Source organism: Musa acuminata, chromosome BXJ1-11 (assembly GCF_036884655.1).
Source record: "Musa acuminata AAA Group cultivar baxijiao chromosome BXJ1-11, Cavendish_Baxijiao_AAA, whole genome shotgun sequence".
NCBI classification, from domain to species: Eukaryota; Viridiplantae; Streptophyta; class Magnoliopsida; order Zingiberales; family Musaceae; genus Musa; species Musa acuminata.
In genome coordinates, this window is record NC_088337.1 from 2,400,651 (window position 1) to 2,420,871 (window position 20,221).

Consider the following 20,221-nt stretch of genomic DNA (forward strand, 5'->3'; position numbering starts at 1 on the left):
GTATATTTATTGGCAAAAAAAATCATCATCACGAATTATAGCAAGAAAAATTAGACCCAAAGAGTCATTCTTGATCAAATAAACATAACAGGAGTCATCATCACGAATTATAATTAAGTTGCAGCAAATCATGACTCCCGGAGCAGCAGAATGACTGCGTTCCAAGGATACACTAGAAAGGAAGAAGAAAGGAGTGGTGACGTGCGTGGTCCACGTAAACGGATCTATTAAATTGACGCCGCAGTCACTGTTGGCGTTACCCGACGCACGAAGATGACACCGGGGAGAGTAACTCCGCGCTGGATTGTTGCCCCAGAACGTGAAATGCCGTTGAGAGATTACGGAAAGGCCGTCGACTCGTACGTCATCTTCGAAATCGTCACTCCCAAGGGGCTGATGAACGGTGATCAAGGGGCCTCGTCGGCGATCGATCGTTGATTGCATTGCAAAGCTGCAGTGCCGTGTAGTCTTGATGTCGTTGATCGGAGAATCAACACAGTTTGATTCTATCCTAAAGGCACAAGCCTATTCTGATAGTCCACGTGGCAGTCACGAGAGGTGATTCGAGTAAGGGAAGGTCCAGTTGATGCAATCTCAAGATGTTGCTAGTTTGTTCGAGGTGGATTCCGTGTTAGATCAAGATGGTCTAGGTTTCCTTGGGGATTTGGAGACGAGTTGAGGTGTGCCTTAGTTGAGTCGGGATCCTTACACAAGCGATTGTATTGGGAGAGTTCTTGCCCTAACCCTTCGACGGTAAACTTAGTATTGAAGTGGGAATAGTAAAAATTCTTTTTTCCCACCCCCCTTTTTAGGCTTTGGGAGTTGGATTTTATACTTGAGCGATAGATAGATGGAAAGAGATTGATGGTTGATCAGGGTGGACCCGTGCATCATTCGAGAGCTCATTTATGTCGACGGTTGACTAGTACATTTCTCTATGGCACATCGTTAGTGAAGGACGACTATTGGGGCACCGTTTGTCAGGACTGGTGCCTATTTGGGAAAAGCATATGGTGGTTGTTTGCACCTATGACGAGTAATCTCCCACTTGACCTAAAGCTAATCACATACATGTCTAATCCCCATTAGACCCTTGGGATGCATAAAGACAATATGAGATAATGACTTTGTTAGTGGATCTATGATGTTATCTTCGGACGAAACTCTTTCCACTATTATATGTCCATGGGCCACGATCAGCTAATAGAACTCTTGCCGAAGCACTTAGAAGGTAAGAGTTCATCCACCAATGCACTCTCCACATATACCTTTATGCATCTTGATAAATATCCTCTTAGCCTCTTAGGGTGTTTGGCATCTGAGGAGTAGTTGGCTAAAGGACTTGTGATATAAGCAATCGTTATTTATGCAATACCATGCTTAATGATGCTTGACTCTTTAGGTCATTTTGGGGTCAGTCAGGAGCATCCCATCTTTCTTGTAGCATAGGATATCATCCATTCAGCTCGGTTCCTCATTGACTATAGACACATCGTACTTCTTAATGGTTTGAATTGGTAGCGTTTCGACCAATAGCCAACCTTTGCTTGAAGCTCGAGTGGATGCTAACCTGGCATTTGCATCAACCTAGGCATTTTCTTCATGCAAGACCCATAACACATTAAGTCGAGAGAAGCTATGAGCTAATTTTTGTATCTTGGAGAGGTACTTTGCCATGATCACATCTTGAGTCTCGTAGCTTCCCTCCACCTAGCTCGTGACTAATTATGAGTTGTCGAACATAATCAAGTCTTGGACTTGAAGCTCCATGACGAGTTGGAGCCTCAAGGGAAGTGCTTCATATTTTGCTTCATCATTGAAGATCTTGAATTGAAACTAGAGGGCTTATCCGTACACTTGTTTGTTCGGATCTTTTAGGACAAGTTCGGCCACACCCCTTTTCGAGGTGGCGAAATAATCTACAAACATCGTCCATGCTAGGTGGTGTATCTATCGGCCTCTAGTAGGGGAGTTAGCTTTAAGATAAAATATACTAGTGCCTGGGCCTTTATGATAGTCCTTGGTATATATCGAATGTTGAATTCACCTATCTCTACTAATCATCTCATTAGTCCTTGGCTTATGTCACCTATACGACATGTGCGTTAACATAAAAGATACCAGTGCCTGGGCCTTTATGGTAGTCCTCAGCATATATCAAATGTCGAATTCACCTATCTCTACTAACCATCTCAATATTCGCCTTGAGACATCAAATTGAGAAAAGATCTATCTGAGTGGTTAATCGATGATCACCTATATGACATGTGTTTGAAAATAGGGGTGGAGCTTCATTGCTACTGGTATTAGTATAAATACAAGCCTTTCGATAGAAGGGTATCATTCCTCGGACCTGCTTAGAACATGACTGACATAGTCGATAGACTTCTGAACTCTTAAATTATCCCGAACTAGCACCGAGTTAATAGCTAAGTCAGTGATAGTGAGATAGAGACTTAGAATTTTGCTTGAGGTAGAGGGGGAGAGTTGCAACAACTAGGCAAGGTGGTGCTTCAATCTTTCAAAAGTAGTCTGACACTCCTTAGTTAACATGAAGCCATTTGGGTTTTTTTTAATACTTGAAAGCAGGGTAGGCACTTATCACCTGATCGAGATAATTGTTGGACTTTCCTCACCAACCAAGGTGCGTGCATCTCTAGTATGACTCGCACATTCTCAAGATTTGCATCTATTCCCCTTCGGTGTATAATAAGTCCAAGGAACTTTCTTGAGCTGACTTTAAAAGCACACTTAGTCTGATTGAGGCGTATGTTGAACTTCTTTATAACTTGAAATATCTCGACTAAGTATATCAAATGCGAGTCAGTCGATTTATTTTTTACTATCATGTTATCTACATATACTTTGATGTTCCTCCCGAGGTGCTTAAACATCTTGTTTACTATCTTTGGGTATATCGACCCTACATTTTAACTCTAATGATATGACTCGATAGCAATATATGCTTCAATTGATGATAAAGGAAGTGTGTTTTCGATCATCCAATGCCATTCTTATTTAGCTATATAATAAGAATGGTCCATAAATGTGAAAAGCTTATGACCCGAGGCAGCATCAATCAACTGATCAGCCTGTTCAATGTGAGCCAACTTATGATTGCGTTGTATACCGAGAGGATATCAACCACCATGAATCCTCTCATCACCATTTTTTAGTATGATTAATCTCCAAATATGATATGTAAGTTCATGGTGCCAGTAAACCCCATCAATGAAGAGGTCATAGGGATGAGGTTGTTGGTCGAGAGCCAAGTTTTTCAAAAGCGTCAAAATAGGGGCATCATTATGGTTCAAGATGAAGTACTCTGTTTCTTCCTCTTGAAAGTGATTTTCAGGCTATCCCTCGTCAGCATGCATTTTTGAATGGTAGCTTGGGCATTAGCATTATAACTCAAGGAGTTGTTTCCATCCAAGGTGGGTCCACTAATGATGACGTCAATTTGTTTCTCCATTAGCCTCTGAGGTTGGGGTGAAGGTTCCTAGTTCCTTCGGAAGAACCATCCAAGGTGTCCTCGATGAATGATTTCTTCAATTTGTTCTTTCAAGTCACGATAATCTTTCATATCATGGTTGTAATCTCGATAGAAATGATAGTACTTGGATCTTTCTCTCTTTTCCATTAAAGTCTTTATCAGTTAAGGATCTTTTAAGAGTCTCTTCTTTTTTATATATAAAAAAACTTCAATTTTAATAATATTCAAGGGAGTCGACTCGAGCCTTAGGCGAGGCAACTAGGGTCAGTCACTTCTTCTTCGTCATGGTGATTGAGGCAAATTATAGTTGATCATGTCTCGGCCTTTTGTGTGTCTCTTTGCATTTACTCGAGACTATTACCTTGATGATGTTATATTAATTGGCCTGTTGGAGTACCTAAAAAATTATTACTAGTGGCTTCTTTACCAATAACCAAAAAAGGCGAGAGAGGTTGAGTCCTATCATGAAGGTCTGCATTATAAGTGACGAATGAGTATCTTACATGCATTGGATTTTATTGGTAAACTAAGCAATGAAGTCTGAGAGTATTTCCTCTTCCCCTTGCCTGAGTTTGAGAAGCATTATCATCGATGACTTCGGACATATATTCTCAAGGAAGTGAGGATTGAACTCCTTGGCAAGTTGAACAAACAAATTGATACAGAGCGATTTAAAATGGGTGTACCATTCTTGTGTTGAGCCACTTAACATATTGGGAAGGCATGATATATCAAGGTGTTCGAAGTGTCATATATTGACATTTGTGCGTGGAAAGTAGAAATGTGTTCTAACGAGTCGATACTACCATGAAAGACCTCTAATGATGAGAGATGAAATTTGACCAAGATCAGCTCATCCTGGATGTCCTTAATGAATGACGACCGACCTGAGATGGGGTTGGCCGACTCTTCCTCTCTGGATTGTTAGAATTCTCATTGCATCTCTTCCAAGCGTTAGTCTATTTGCTGTAGTTGGATCCTTAGAGAATCATCCATCAAATCTGTTGATTAGGTCTGGAATTTATGTGGAGTAGAGTAGTGTTGTGGTGATCCGCTGAACTCCACAATTGGGGAGTGGGGTATTTCCTCGGTTCGCAATTCGATGGGCCTCAAGCGCTTTTGAGATATTAGTATTACATTGGGTGAAAGAACCTCGACGGGCACCAGTGGCGGTTGAGCTGCTAACCATGGTGGTAGCATTATTTGTTAGGTTAGCTAGGGTAAGAGCAGAGCAATAGCTTGCATCATGCCCATTAGTGTCTGCAGCTACTAGGGGTTCAGGAACGCCTTATTGGGGACAAGTAGGTAACTCAGGGTCGTTAAACAGACATTAGCATCATATCAATGTTTGTGTCGAGGTGGATGCATCCACATAAGGAAAGGTCGGTTGTTGCCTTCCTTGAGTGAAAGTGCTATGAGTTGGGAGTAGAGTCTCATCATTCAAGCATTTGTTGAGAGGGTTAGCAAGCGAACATTCTTGCGATATTGGGCCCTCATAGTGTCAAAATGTTATGAGAAAATGTCATTGACATATTGGTCAATCCAACATGATTTAGATCTATATGCATAGGATTGTTTGAGTTGTCTTCGAGATAGAAACATTGAGCTCCTAAGGTCTCACTTATATGAAGATCGAGGTCAGAAGGGGTTTTCTAACTTAGTCCTTCTGACGCCTAAGTAACTTGAGGTATATGAGTGCGGATGCGAGTAATCCAAAGAAGTTTCCTCTTTTTTTTGTGTTAAAGGCAAGCCTTTATGCTGGGTCATAAATGACAAGAAGGAAGTTTGTGATTCTCTTTCTAGTCATAAATGACAAGAAGGAAGCTTGTGTTCTGATTATAATAAGAAAAAAATTTGTAATTGTTTTTCTTTCTTATCATAAATGATAAGAAAAAAGTTAGTAATAGTCTTATTGATCATAAATGATGAGAAGAAAGCTTCGTCTTCTTCTCCCTTTATAGGCACCACATGAAGGTGACGGATGATTAACCGACAATGTATCCCCTATTAATATGGGGATCATACATTTTTTAGTAGATTATTTCAAACTGATATTTTTAATTTACAAGATTTAATGGAATAAAAGTTTATTTCTTAAAATAAAAAGATTCGGGACAGTGTGAAAACAATCAACTTCTATATATTAATAAGTATTAAAAACATCCCCACGACACATCCCAATCGAAAATCCATTAAATTTGTCTACTATATATCGCTTATTATGTCGTATGAATCAACCAAACGAATTGGTTGGACTCAAACTGGTTAAACAGTGTTTGAACAAAGTTACGTTATATATCTATAATTGGCTAGTAAATAACTTATTATTTATGTTTATTTATAGGTTATTTTAGTCATGACGAACAATGTAGTTATTATATGATTAAAATTCATAAAAATTATATCAGTAGCTCACTCGGTCGATTGGTGTCTGATTTCACATATATGAAATTAAAATTTGAACATCAAAGCACTTGTAACTACACAAATTGATATCTAAATTATTGATGAAGATATTGCGAGAATATAGTGGGAGGGAGATCAAGTATTGATGTTCTAAATCTACTATCGGCTGACATGGTTGTCACCTAAGATTCAAATTACCCTCCATCCGTATATGTGTACAAAAACTCAAAAAAAAAAGTATAAATTTCTTTCTTGTTCATGATAAGGAACATCACTAATTTTCTTCACTTTCTAACATACTTCTAAACATCTTCCTTTTTCTTTATAACAAATAACAAGTGTTGATACTCTATAAACTACCCGTGTGATTCCATGTATGTTGGTAATGTATATTATTTAATATAATATAATATAATTTTTTGAATATAGAATAGAATTTGCATAATATTAAATATGGAATAGCCTTTTATTTCTGATTGAGAGTATTTCAGCACTAGTCGTAGGTCGACAACTAGCAATCATCAGGGAGTTGACGTGGAGGATAGTGCGATATCCGTTTGACGAGGGAGACACTCTCTCTGTCATCCCCTACCAACCCCGCTCCGCATGGGACGATACGAATCGGCAACGTGCCAAGGAGCCTAGACAGGTTGACCTGTGCAACAGGAGGTTATACGGGTCGATTGCTCACATGAATGCATCACAAGAGGTACGAGCGACCATTATAGTCGTAATTCCCTCTCGTAGGTTCCGCATATATAAAAATCGATCCCCAATGCCTAAAGAGGAGACTGGTCCTTGAAAAACCACCACTTGATATAGAATCAATTATTTATTAGTTAACTTAAACATCAAAGAGGTCAGATTAGGAATCCCACCTGATGTCGATCTGTTGTGTAGGGTCCCAACGGAGATCGAATCTACTCTAGTTCTACTCGAAGATAACCTCGGAATCGGCCTCCCTAGCACCTGCTGCCACTCTGTCCCTCCATCAAGAAAATTCATCTAGACAATTTTATATTTTTGGGATAAGACCGAGTCCCATAACATCCAGTTGTTAACAATTTGACTGCGTCATAAACTACGTGGGGTTAGCGTTATCGGCAATCATGCCATACCATCTCTGTGACGATGACGAAAACAGCTTACAACCACCTCGTCCTTTTCCGGAGCTCAATGCCTCTAAATTTACCCCTCAAAGCTGGACTCGGTTAATCCGTCTTTAACACCTCATCGTATGAGCAAGTGTTACGTCTTCCTGATCACGAAATCATTGTCTTCCGACCATGTCTTCGCTCCCTTTATATAGTTATATACAGACGTAGGTTTAGATAGCAGTGTAATATTGAGTTTGAGGTCCATGGAGATCGTTCATCCCCTGCCGATGTGTCTTAGCCTCTTTGCTTTCGTTTCCTTCTTTTCCTATCCTTGCATGGTCTCCTGTAGCGAGAATCCTCATCGTAATACCAACCAGCAGCAGACGTACGTCATCCAATTGGAAACGCCGACCGCGTCCTTGGATGCCGACGGTCTCAACATCTGGCACAAATCCTTCCTGCCAGTGTCGGACGACGACTCCGCTCGACGGCTGGTTCACTCCTACAGTCAAGTCTTCAGTGGGTTCGCCGCAAGGCTTACGGAGGAGGAGGCGAGGAGCGTGGCGAAGAAGGAGGGTTTCCTGCGTGTGTATCCGGACAGCGTCTTGCCTCTTCTCACTACCCACACGCCCGGCTTCCTCGGCCTTCAAAGTGGCGGAGGCACGTGGAGGGCTGCCAGCTTTGGCAAGGGGATCATCATCGGACTCCTTGACTCTGGTTTGGATCACGATCACCCTTCCTTCCATGATGACGGCGTGCCTCCGCCACCTACCAAATGGAAAGGCTCATGCGGATTCAAGACCGGCTGTAACAACAAGCTCATCGGCGCGAAGAACTTGCTCGGCGGCAGCAGCCCGGATGGGCCTATAGACGCTGATGGGCATGGTACGCACACGGCAAGCACAGCAGCCGGAAACTTTTTGAACAACGCGAGCTATTATGGCTTGGCCGGCGGCACGGCGGCAGGGATTGCACCACACGCTCACCTAGCCATCTACAAGGTGTGCATAACTGGGCGATGCCAACTCTCCGACGTACTAGCGGGGATCGATGCGGCCGTGGGAGATGGTGTCGACGTGATCTCCATTTCTATAGGTGGAGAAGGCACCCCTATCGATGATGACCTTCTGGCCATTGGCGCATTTGGAGCTGTCAAGAAAGGGATATTTGTCAGCTGTGCCGCTGGCAATAGCGGACCAGGCGAGCGTACCGTTGCGAATGAAGCACCATGGTTACTAACCGTGGCGGCGAGCACCGTCGACAGAAGCCAAAGAGCGACCGTGAAGCTGGGCGACGGCCAAAAGTTTAATGGCGAGTCTCTCGATCAGTACCCGACCTCGGGTGGAAGTTTGCTTACACTTTTCCATATGTACACCGATCCCTATTGCAAATCCTTGAACACCAGCCAAGTCGAGGGTAAGGTGGTCGCCTGCTTGGTTTACCGAACTCCCAACTACACAGCTACTCTTGTTAAGGCAGCGGGTGGCGTCGGCGTAATACTCATCTCCACTGAAATCGAGGGATACACTATCCTTGACAACAGATGCAACTTCCCTGCAGCAATAGTAAGCAACGAGGATGGCGATAGAATCACATCCTATGCCACTTTAGCCACCAAGCCTACGGTATCCATCACTTATGACGGCACCATTATCGGATCATCTCCTGCTCCGGTCGTCGCTTCTTTCTCGTCGAGGGGTCCTTCCATAAATGTGCCGGGCATTCTTAAGCCCGACGTCTCCGGCCCAGGTGTCAACATTCTAGCGGCATGGCCTTCTGATGTGGTGGGTGGGGATGGACGTATGGGTCGAATGACCTTCAATTTCGAATCAGGTACCTCCATGGCGACCCCTCATCTGAGCGGGGTTGCTGCACTCCTAAAGAGCTTGCATCCCGGTTGGTCGCCGGCAGCCATCAAGTCCGCGATCATCACCACCTCAGACGACAAAGACGGAGATGGAAATCAGATTATGGACCAACAGCACACGACCGCCGGCTTCTTCGCGATGGGCGCAGGACATGTGAATCCGTCGAAGGCTGCTGACCCTGGTCTGGTTTACGACCTGGGTATCGACGACTACATAGCCTACGTCTGTGGCAAGTTCGGGAACAAAGGTGTCAGAGACATCGTTCGTGATACAACCGTCGACTGTGGGAAGATCAACAACATCACGGAATCAGAGTTGAATTATCCGTCAATTGTCGTTGCCCCAATGAACGGAACCGCCGCGACGGTGAAGCGGACGGTGACCAATGTCGGGCAGGCGAAGTCGAGTTACACGGTGGAGGTGGAGGTGCCGGAGACGGTGTCTGTGACTGTTAGGCCTCCGAGTCTAAGCTTCTCTGAAGTGAACCAGAAGATGAGTTTCTTGGTGACGGCAAAGTGGACGACGGCAGGGCTTCCCACGAGGAATGCGGAAGGAAACTTGAAGTGGGTTTCAGGTAAGCGTGTGGTGAGAAGCCCTCTCGTCGTCTCCATTTTATAGAGCAACCGAAGAGGCTGCTTTTCCTCGGCAATTTCAGATAACATAAATGTTCTTCACATGTCAAGAAAGATGCTCCGTGTACACCTTCCTGGATATACAATATGATGAAGAACTCAGCCGTATTATTCGTATGTATGAATTTGTAATCATTCACTGGCCTTTAAGAATTGACATATTATTATTATTATTATTATTATTCTTTTTTAGTCTAATTCATCCCAAACTCAATATAGTATGCCCAAATATGATCTAATGGATTTTGTCTTGTAAGAGGAGACTTTATTAAAAGAGAGTGAACGTACATACTGCTTACTGTGGTTGATTCTGTCATCCATCCGACGAAGGATTTGGGCTCGCACCAGTCAACGGAATTCGAGAAAAGAAAGCCGCAAATAGCATACCGCTCCGAATCATTTTAAGATTCTGATTCGTTTCACCCAATCCAATCATCTTTGATTTCCCTCGAATTAAATGGGACGGCAGATAAGTTGCACCGCGGGACCCAATGCCCCTTGCGTTGCACGAGCCCGCACACGGTTTTTGATAACACAGAGACAGAGAGAGAGAAGCCGCGTGGGACCCGTTGGCGCAGCGAGAGGATATTCCCGCTCCATGTGTCAAGCACACCGCACAAGACGCGGTCCCTCGTCCCCACCGCAAGACAGCCGGCGGGTACGCGTGTCGTGTCCACCACGGGATATTCTCGCTTTTGAACCGACTGAATTGAGATTTATGTTGATCTTCTTTGAAGTGTTTCACCATGTCGATGAGTCAATTGATTTATTTTTAACTATCATATTATTTATATATTTTTTTATATTTAAATATTATATTTATCTTATCGTTGTATTTTTCAACCTGATATAACTCTGCTTCAATTAATGATAAAAGAAATATATTTTTAATCATCCCATGTCATTTTTGTTTGGTTATATCATAAGACTTGGTTCATAAAAATAAGAAGCTTATGACTTGAGGTAGTAGCAATCAACTAATTAATATGGAAAAGAGGATAGCTATCCGTCACGTATGCATTGTTGAGATCTGTATAATTGATATACATCCTATAGTCTTCATTAGACTTTTTAATTAGTATAATATTAACGAGCTATTCGGAGTACTGTACCTCGATAATACACCCTTCTCCTAGTAGCTTGTCTCACTTTGCTAATTGTCTGTGAGTAATTAGGTGTAAACTTGTGAGACTTTTATTTCACTATCATGCATTGGGATAAATATTTTGGTGTTGTTGAGTTACATCTGGGTTGATTCCCTATATATTTTTTAGCGATCATATGAACACCTCGATGTTCTCTCCAAGAAATTTGATGAGTAGCACTCGTTTCTCCTCAAGAATTGTCGCCTCAATCTTAACAACTTGATCAGGACGAGCTTTTTCCAACGGGGGTCGACACTTTTATATATAAAAAGACTTCAGTTCTAGTCATATTTAAGGGGGTCGACTCAAGCCTCGAGCGAGGCAACTCGGGTTAGTCACTTCTTCTTCATCGTAGTGACCTTTGCGTCGAGGCTGATTGTAGCTGATCATGTGTTGGCTTTTTATATGTCTCTTCATATTTACTCGAGACCATTACCTCGGCGATGATGTATTGGCCCGTTGGAGTACCTCAAGAATCGTTGCTAGAGCTTATTTACCAACATCCAAAAAAAGACAAGAGAGGTTGAGTCTCATCATGAAGATCTGTATTATAAGTGATGAAGTCTAAGAGTGTTTTCTCCTCCCCTTGCTTGAGTTTGAGTTTGAGAAGCATTGTCGCCGATAGATTTGAAAATATATTCCCGAGGAAATAAAGCTCGAACTCTTTCGCAAGTTGAACAAAAAAATTGATAAAGAATGATTTAAAATAGGTGTACCATTCTCGTGCCAGATTAGTTAACATAGTCAGGAAGGCACGACATATCAGGGCGTTCGAAGTGCCATATAATGATATTTGGGTATTGAAAGTAGCAATGTGCTCTAACGGATCGGTACTACTGTGAAAGGCCTTCAATGATGAGAGACGAAAGCTGACCAAGATCGGCTCTTCTTGGATATCCTTAATGAACTATGATCGACCCGAGATGGGATTGGCCAACCCTTTCTCTTTGGATTGTTGGTATTCTCATTGTATTTCCTTCAAGCGCTGGTCTATTTGTCATAGTTGGATTCTTAGAGAATCATCCATTGAATCTGCCGATTAGGTCTGGAATTCAAGTAGAGTAGATTGGTGGTGGTGTGGTGATCCGCTAAACTCAACAGTTAGGGAGGAGGGTGTTTCCTCGGTTGGCGATTCTATGAGCCTCAAGCGCTCTTAAGATTTTGGTATTGCATTGGGTGGGAGAACCTCGACGAGCGTCGATGGTGGTGGTGATTAAGCTGTTGACCACAGTTGAGGTGGTGGCATTGTTTATTGGGTTAGCTAGGGCAAGAGCAGATAAATATCTTGCATCATGGCCATTAGTGTTTGCACCTACGAAGTGAGGCTTAGGAATGCCTTAGTGGGGACGAGCAGGTGACTCGAGGTCGTTGAACGGACACTAATGTCATGTCGACATTTGCGTCGAGGTGGATGCATCTATATATGAAAAGAACAGCATGTGCCTCCCTTGAGTTAAAGTACTATGGGTCGAGGATAAAGTCTCCTCATTCAAGCATTTGTTGAGAGAGTTGGTAGGCAGATATTCCTGCGATATCGGGTCCTCTTTTTAGCACCAAAATGTTAGATGAAAATATCATTTTGATTAGTCCGATGTGGTTCGAATCCATTTGCATCAAATTGTCTAAACCGTCTTCGAGGTAGAAATTTTGAACTCCTAAGATATCACCTATACAAAGATTGAGGTCAGAAAAGGTTTTTCGACTTAGTCCTTTCGACACTTAAGTTAGTAACTTAAGGTGTACAAGTATGGACACGAGTAGCCAGAAAAAGTTTTCTCTTTTCTTATGTTAAAGGCGAGCATTTATATCCGATCGTAAATGGTAAGAAGAAAGTTTGTAATTATCTTTCCAGTTATAAATGACAAAAAAGAAACTTGTATTCTAATTATAAACGATAAGAAAAAAAACTATAATTATCTTTCTTGCCATAAATAAAAAAAGGAAGCTAGTGATTAACTTTCTGATCATAAACGATGAGATAAAATTTCATCTTCTCCCTCTTTAGGCACCACACGAAGATGATCCCCTATTAATAAGGATAGCATACTTTTTTAATAGATTATTCCAAAATGATATATATATATATATATATTTTAATTTACAAGAATTAATGGAATAAAAGTTTATTTCTTAAAATAAAAATATTCGGGACAGTACGAAAGCAATCAACTTCAATATATTAAAATAAGTATTAAAAACATCCCCGAGACGCATCCCAATCGAAAAGCCATTAAATTTACCTACCATATATCGCTTATTATGTCGTATGAATCAGCCAAACGAATTGGTTGGACTCAAACTGGTTAAACAGTGTTTGAACAAAGGTCACAGTTTACGTACGTTATATATCTATATTTGACTAGTAAATAACTTATTATTTCTGTGTTTTTATGGGTTATTTTAGTCATGACTGACAGGGAATTTATTATATGCTTAAATTCATAAAAATTATATCAAGAGCTCACTCGGTCGATTGGTGTCTGATTTCACAGATATGAAATTAAAATTTCGAACATCAGAAGTACATGTAACTACACAAATTGATATCTAAATTATTGATGAAGATATGCAGAGTGTATAGTGACAAGGAGATCAAGTGTTGACGTTCTCTAATAAGAAATCTACTATCAGCTGAGTAAGATTCAAATTACCCACTATCCGTATGAGTGTACAAAAATTCAAATTTCTTTCTTTTCATGACAAGAAACATGATCACAAATTTTCTTCTCTAAAATTATAAACTTCTTTCTTCTTTTTTTTTTATAACAAATAACAATTGTTGATATTCTATAAACTGCAAGATGGGCAGTGCAAAATTGTTTCACTTGGGTTTGTTACTGTATTATCATGGAAAGTTTGATTGCACGTATGTTGGTAATGTATATTATTTAATATAATACAATATATTTTTAAAAATAGAATAGAATTTGCATAACATTAAATATGGAATAACTTTTTATTGAGTTTTTTAACACTAGTCACAGGTCATCAGTTGGCGATTGCCATAAAGTTAACATGGAGGATTGTCTAGCATCTGTCTAACGAGGGAGAGACTCCCCCGATCATTCCCTACTAGCCCCACTCCGCATGGGTTGGTACGACTCGATGCCACGTATAAATGCGTCGTAAGAGATACGATCGACTCTTATAGTCGTAGTTTCCTCATGTCGGCTCTGCACATATAAAAATCGTCCCCAACACCTAACGAGGGGATTAGTCCCGAAAAAAATCCCACCTGATATAGAACTAATTTTCCATCCGCTAACATAAGCATCATAAGGATTGGGTCGGAAATTTTACTTGACGTCGATATATTGTGCAGGGTCCTGGCGGAGATCGAATCTACTCTAGTTTCACCTCGGGATAACTTTATAATGGCCCTCGCTAGCTCTTGCTCAGTTTCATCCATTCCATCCCTCCCTCGAGAAGATTCATCTCGACGATTTCGTATCTTTGAGATAAGATCGAGCCATAACGATTAAGTTGTTAACAATTTCTTTATTAGGCTGCCTCATAAACTACGTGGCTATATCGGGAAGCGTAATAGGCAATCATACCACACCATCTCTGTGACGATGACGAAAACAGCTTACAACCACCTCGTCCTTTTACGGAGCTCAATGCCTCTAAATTTAACCCTAAAAGCTGGACTCGATTAATCCGTCTTTAACACCTCCTCATCGTACGAGCAAGCGTTACGTCTTCCATATCACGAAATCATTGTCTTCCGACCATGTCTTCGCTCCCTTTATATAGTTATACATTCATAGGTTTAGATAGCAGTGTAAGATTGAGTTTGAGGTCCATGGAGATCGTTCATGCCCTGCCGATGTGTCTTAGCCTCTTTGCTTTCGTTTCCTTCTTTTCCTATCCTTGCATGGTCTCCTGTCGCGAGAATCCTCATCGTAATACCAACCAGCTGCAGACGTATGTCATCCAATTGCAAACGTCGACCGCGTCCTTGGATGCTGACGGTCTCAACATCTGGCACAAATCCTTCCTGCCAGTGTCGGACGACGACTCCGATCGACGGCTGGTTCACTCCTACAGTCAAGTCTTCAGTGGGTTCGCCGCAAGGCTTACGGAGGAGGAGGCGAAGAGCGTGGCGAAGAAGGAGGGTTTCCTGCGTGTGTATCCGGACCGCGTCTTGCCTCTTCTTACTACCCACACGCCTGGCTTCCTCGGCCTTCAAAGTGGCGGAGGCACGTGGAGGGCTGCCAGCTTTGGCAAGGGGATCATCATCGGACTCCTTGACTCTGGTTTGGATCACGATCACCCTTCCTTCCATGATGACGGCGTGCCTCCGCCACCTACCAAATGGAAAGGCTCATGCAGATTCAAGACCGGCTGTAACAACAAGCTCATCGGCGCGAAGAACTTGCTCGGCGGCAGCAGCTCGGATGGGCCTATAGACGTTGTTGGGCATGGTACGCACACGGCAAGCACAGCAGCCGGAAACTTTTTGAACAACGCGAGCTATTATGGCTTGGCCGGCGGCACGGCGGCAGGGATTGCACCACACGCTCACCTAGCCATCTACAAGGTGTGCATAACTGGGCGATGCCAACTCTCCGACGTGCTAGCGGGGATCGACGCGGCCGTGGGAGATGGTGTCGATGTGATCTCCATTTCTATAGGTGGAGACGGCACCCCTTTCAATGATGACGTTCTGGCCATTGGGGCATTTGGAGCTGTCAAGAAAGGGATATTTGTCAGCTGTGCTGCTGGTAATAGCGGACCAGTCGAGCGTACCCTTTCGAATGACGCACCATGGTTACTAACCGTGGCGGCGAGCACCGTCGACAGAAGCCAAAGAGCGACCGTGAAGCTGGGCGACGGCCAAAAGTTTAATGGCGAGTCTCTCGATCAGTACCCGACCTCGAGTGGAAGTTTGCTTACACTTTTCCACATGGACACCGATCCCTATTGCAAATCCTTGAACAGCAGCCAAGTCGAGGGTAAGGTGGTCGCCTGCTTGGTCTATAGAACTCCCAACTACACAGCTACTCTTGTTAAGGCAGCGGGTGGCGTCGGCGTAATACTCATCTCCACTGAAATCGCGGGATACACTATCCTTGACAACAGATGCAACTTCCCTGCAGCAATAGTAAGCAACGAGGATGGCGATAGAATCACATCCTATGCCACTTTAGCGAAGCCTACGGTATCCATCACTTATGACGGCACCATTATCGGAACATCTCCTGCTCCGGTCGTCGCTTCTTTCTCGTCGAGGGGTCCTTCCAGAAATGGCCCGGGCATCCTTAAGCCCGATGTCTCCGGCCCAGGTGTCAACATTCTAGCGGCATGGCCTTCTGATGTGGTGGGTGGGGATGGGCGTATGGGTCGAATGACCTTCAATTTCCAATCAGGTACCTCCATGGCGACCCCTCATCTGAGCGGGGTTGCTGCACTCCTAAAGAGCTTGCATCCCGGTTGGTCGCCGGCAGCCATCAAGTCCGCGATCATCACCACCTCAGACGACAAAGACCGAGATGGAAATCAGATTATGGACCAACAACACACGACCGCCGGCTTCTTCGCGATGGGCGCAGGACACGTGAATCCGTCGAAGGCTGCTGACCCAGGTCTGGTTTACGACCTGGGTATCGACGACTACATAGCCTACGTCTGTGGCAAGTTCGGGAACAAAGGTGTCAGAGACATCGTTCGTGATACAACCGTCGACTGTGGGAAGATCAACAACATCACGGAATCAGAGCTGAATTATCCGTCAATTGTCGTTGCCCCAAAGAACGGAACCGCCGCGACGGTGAAACGGACGGTGACCAATGTCGGGCAGGCGAAGTCGAGTTACACGGTGGAGGTGGAGGTGCCGGAGACGGTGTCCGTGACTGTTAGGCCTCCGAGTCTAAGCTTCTCTGAAGTGAACCAGAAGATGAGTTTCTTGGTGACGGCAAAGTGGACGACGGCAGGGCTTCCCACGAGGAATGCGGAAGGAAACTTGAAGTGGGTTTCAGGTAAGCGTGTGGTGAGAAGCCCTCTCGTCGTCTCCATTTTATAGAGCTACCGTAGAGGCTGCTTTTCCTCGGCAATTTCAGATAACATAAATGTTCTTCACATGTCAAGAAAGATGCTCCGTGTACACCTTCCTGGATATACAATATGATGAAGAACTCAGCCGTATTATTCGTATGTATGAATTTGTAATCATTCACTGGCCTTTAAGAATTGACATATTATTATTATTATTATTATTATTCTTTTTTAGTCTAATTCATCCCAAACTCAATATAGTATGCCCAAATATGATCTAATGGATTTTGTCTTGTAAGAGGAGACTTTATTATAAGAGAGTGAACGTCCATACTGCTATACTGCTTACTGTGGTTGATTCGGTCATCCATCCGACGAAGGATTTGGGCTCGCACCAGTCAACGGAATTCGAGAAAAGAAAGCCGCAAATAGCATACTGCTCGAATCATTTTAAGATTCTGATTCGTTTCACCCAATCCAATCATCTTTGATTTCCCTCGAATTATATGGGACGGCAGAATTGTATTGACATATAAGTCGCACCGCGGGACCCAATGCCCCTTGCTTTGCACGAGCCCGCACACGGTTTTAGATTACAGAGAGAGAGAGACGTGCGACCCGTTCGCGCAGCGAGAGGATATTCCCCCTCCATGTGTCAAGCACACTGCACAAGACGTGGTCCCTCGTCCCCACCGAAAGACAGCCGCGGGTACGCGTGTCGTGTCCACCACGCGGCATCGCTCGGGCTGCCCGTGGAGACCACCATCGCCAAGACCACACGTCACCGGTCCCGGTGGGGTCCACGTCTCACACGATTCCCGGACTTCGGGCCCGGCCCGGCTGGCATCACGTGATGGACAGGTGGCGGCACGTGGACCCACCCTTCGCACTGGCTTCGATCCAACCAACGAACCAACACACGGGACCACCCGCAACCCCAGCCAACCCCGCTCACCGAGAACGCCCGCCACAAGAGCCGCCGACCCTCCCCACCCACCCACTCCACCGCCCCATACCTCGCACGTGCCGAGCTCGTGCTGTGACAGCGGAATGGCGAAGAGTAGTGGTATCATGGAACGGAGGCCATCGTGCTTTGCGTCGCCACTGAATTGGAAGCTGAACGGAGAGCAACAGCAACGATAAATAGAAGGAAAGAAGAAAGAAAAAGGAAGAGTAGGAGAGGGAGAAATCCCTCGGCTGATCCTAAATTCAATTCTAGTCTTCGGCGCTGCTGTCATCTTCGTCGTCTTCGTCTTCGTCGTCGTCGTCCACCTCTCGCGCTTGGCCGCGCTGAAACGTGCCAGGATCCGACATCAGTTGCAGCTCATGCTTCCCTCCCGCTGCCGGGGCTTTCGGTTGAGCGCCCGCTGCGGTCGCCACGTTGACGCCGGATACCCCGCTGGAGAACACCGTGTCGGTGGAGGCCGGCCGGACCGCGGCGAGGTGGATGATCTGCGGCGCCTGGGGGAACGTCCATACCTGCGACTGGCTCGACGGGCCTGCCGCTGATGATGGCGGTGGCAGCACCCACAGTGGCCCCGGCGGTATTACGCTGGCCCCTGCTGCGCTGCCCCCGAGCGTCCACATCGGCACCAACCCCTGCGCACCTGACCCCATCGGCGCCAAGCCCGACGACATCGTGATGGCACCGCCGACCGGGAGCATCGGATCCTGGACGGGGTAGTACCCGGCGACGACTGTGCCGCCACCCGTCCGCAACGGCTGGAGTTTCTTCCTCCGCTTTTTGCCCGCGCCCTCGTCGTCCACTGCCGTGTCATCCGCGGCCGCCGGGGTGGATGTGGAGGTCACTGGAGCGGAGGTCGGGGCCTCCGTGGGAATTTTTAGGGTTCCGCCGACATTGGTGGCGATAGCAGGGATGGTCCCGGTGCCAGTTGCGGCGATGATAGCCGGCTCCGCGTGCTCGAGGAGCCACTGTATGGTCTCCCCGTCGGACTTGTGCCCTAGCTCGCGCGTTAGCTGGAAGATGCGGGCGGCGCACGCCGCCGGCATCCGGATCCTCCGTCCGCGGCCCTCCACCTTCGTGTGCCGGTCCTTGGTCCGGCTAGCTGGCCTCCGGATTATCTGGAACGCCCCCATCCCCAACATCTCGAGAGGCTCCGGCTTGGGGACGATGAAGCGGTGGACCGGTAAGACCCCCGACGGCGGGACCGCCACCCCTCCTCCTAACACCCCACCGACGCCGCCACCGCCACCGCCTTCGGCTGTCTTCCTCCGTCCAACCTCTTCGTCGCGCTTCTGGGATTCCATATCTACTGCACCTTACCGTCTTCGAAAAAGCTCACATCTTTTGCCTTTCCCTCTCTTCTCCCCAAAATAACAGATCGCACGCACACTTGCACACACACCAACCCTAGAAGCCCACCCAACCCCTTCTTCTTTTATCAGCCATCCCGCGGCGAAATAACCGTGACTCGGCTCCGAGCTGTTACGACCGTCGGATCCCTGAGGGTCCACCAGATCAAGATTTAAGTGTACCCTAGAGCCTTAATAATTTGGGGAATGCGGTGAACGCGTATCTGTTTGATCGTTGGGGGAGGCGGAGGGGGCGTGCCGTGTGCGGATGACGATTCCGATACTGTTCCTCGCAGCAGTTTTCGTCGACCTGTTCGTTTCGTACTCAGATGACCTACCTGGCTTTTGAGTGGCGAAAGCTGTGACCACAGTTTAAGGCTCCGGCCTCCAATCACTAGCCAGGTAGGCTGCGGCTATTAGCCTATCACTTCCTTGAAACTTCTCTTCCTAAACTACGCTCGTATTTATACTCTCTTGAAGCACACTAACAGGACGCACCATCACGTGGGACCCGGATCCCTTAACTTGTTTGTCCTCTCCTGTATCACGTCACACTTTACTGTGGGTGGGGCTCACCACTACGCGAGCCGGGACCCATTTGCCGTCGCAGCGAAAACGAAGTCGGGTGGGGAGGGTTAGGAAAGGTGGGCCACTAGCGTGGGGCGGCTTTCGGCACCGGGGGGGGGGGGGGTTAGTGGCTCCCACCCGCATACGGTGGCCTTCAAACCATTGGGGCCCGGGACTCAGGCGAGCCGTAGGTGCGGCGCCGTGGAAGCCGAGCCTTGGGGCCTGGTCCCCCGTGCCAACTCTAGTCTATGCAAGTGGCGGGGGCAGCGTGGACCCTACGACACTGACGAACAAATGGTGGGGTGCGGGTTTTTTTTACAGTGATCGTGGGCCCGGGGCTGACACAATAGTGGGGCACCCGGTCCCACAATGGGAACAAGTGGCTGGGTGGTTCTAATTTAAATGGTGGGTCCAACTCGGGCCGACGCTAGAGCCCGAGTGAGACGGAAAGGTGAAGTAAAACACTCGGATCAGACGGTCATGGATGACGAGTTATGACAGCTGTAGACAACCGGGCGCGCGGCCACCAAGTCCTTGGAAAGGGTGAGAGGTGGACGGCAACAAACCGCGGAGCAGCTCTTCCGTCTTCTTATATCAAACTTCGCGAATCACGAAGTCGTTCTTTTTCTTATGTGCACTATTATGCTCTTTAAAAACTCTCACCAACCTGTCTTATCATTGGTGGTAAAGTCTTGGGCTCACG

General features: G+C 45.7%; 3 protein-coding genes across 3 annotated transcripts; 2 read left to right on the forward strand and 1 right to left on the reverse strand.

Moving 5' to 3' along the window:
- Window positions 1-7,331: 7,331 nt before the first annotated feature.
- LOC103970855 (subtilisin-like protease 4) lies at window positions 7,332-9,571 on the forward strand. The gene has a single exon (XM_009384781.3). It carries the CDS (start codon window positions 7,332-7,334, stop codon window positions 9,480-9,482), a length of 2,151 nt encoding a protein of 716 aa, XP_009383056.2. The 3' UTR covers window positions 9,483-9,571.
- Window positions 9,572-14,159: 4,588 nt separating this feature from the next.
- Window positions 14,160-16,746, forward strand: LOC135596541 (subtilisin-like protease 4). The gene has a single exon (XM_065088592.1). The coding sequence runs from the start codon at window positions 14,375-14,377 to the stop codon at window positions 16,664-16,666; it is 2,292 nt and encodes a 763-aa protein (XP_064944664.1). The 5' UTR covers window positions 14,160-14,374; the 3' UTR covers window positions 16,667-16,746.
- Window positions 16,747-17,705: 959 nt separating this feature from the next.
- Window positions 17,706-19,361, reverse strand: LOC135596839 (transcription factor PCF2-like). The gene has a single exon (XM_065089046.1). The coding sequence runs from the start codon at window positions 18,904-18,906 to the stop codon at window positions 17,854-17,856; it is 1,053 nt and encodes a 350-aa protein (XP_064945118.1). The 5' UTR covers window positions 18,907-19,361; the 3' UTR covers window positions 17,706-17,853.
- Between the last annotated feature and the right edge of the window lie 860 nt (window positions 19,362-20,221).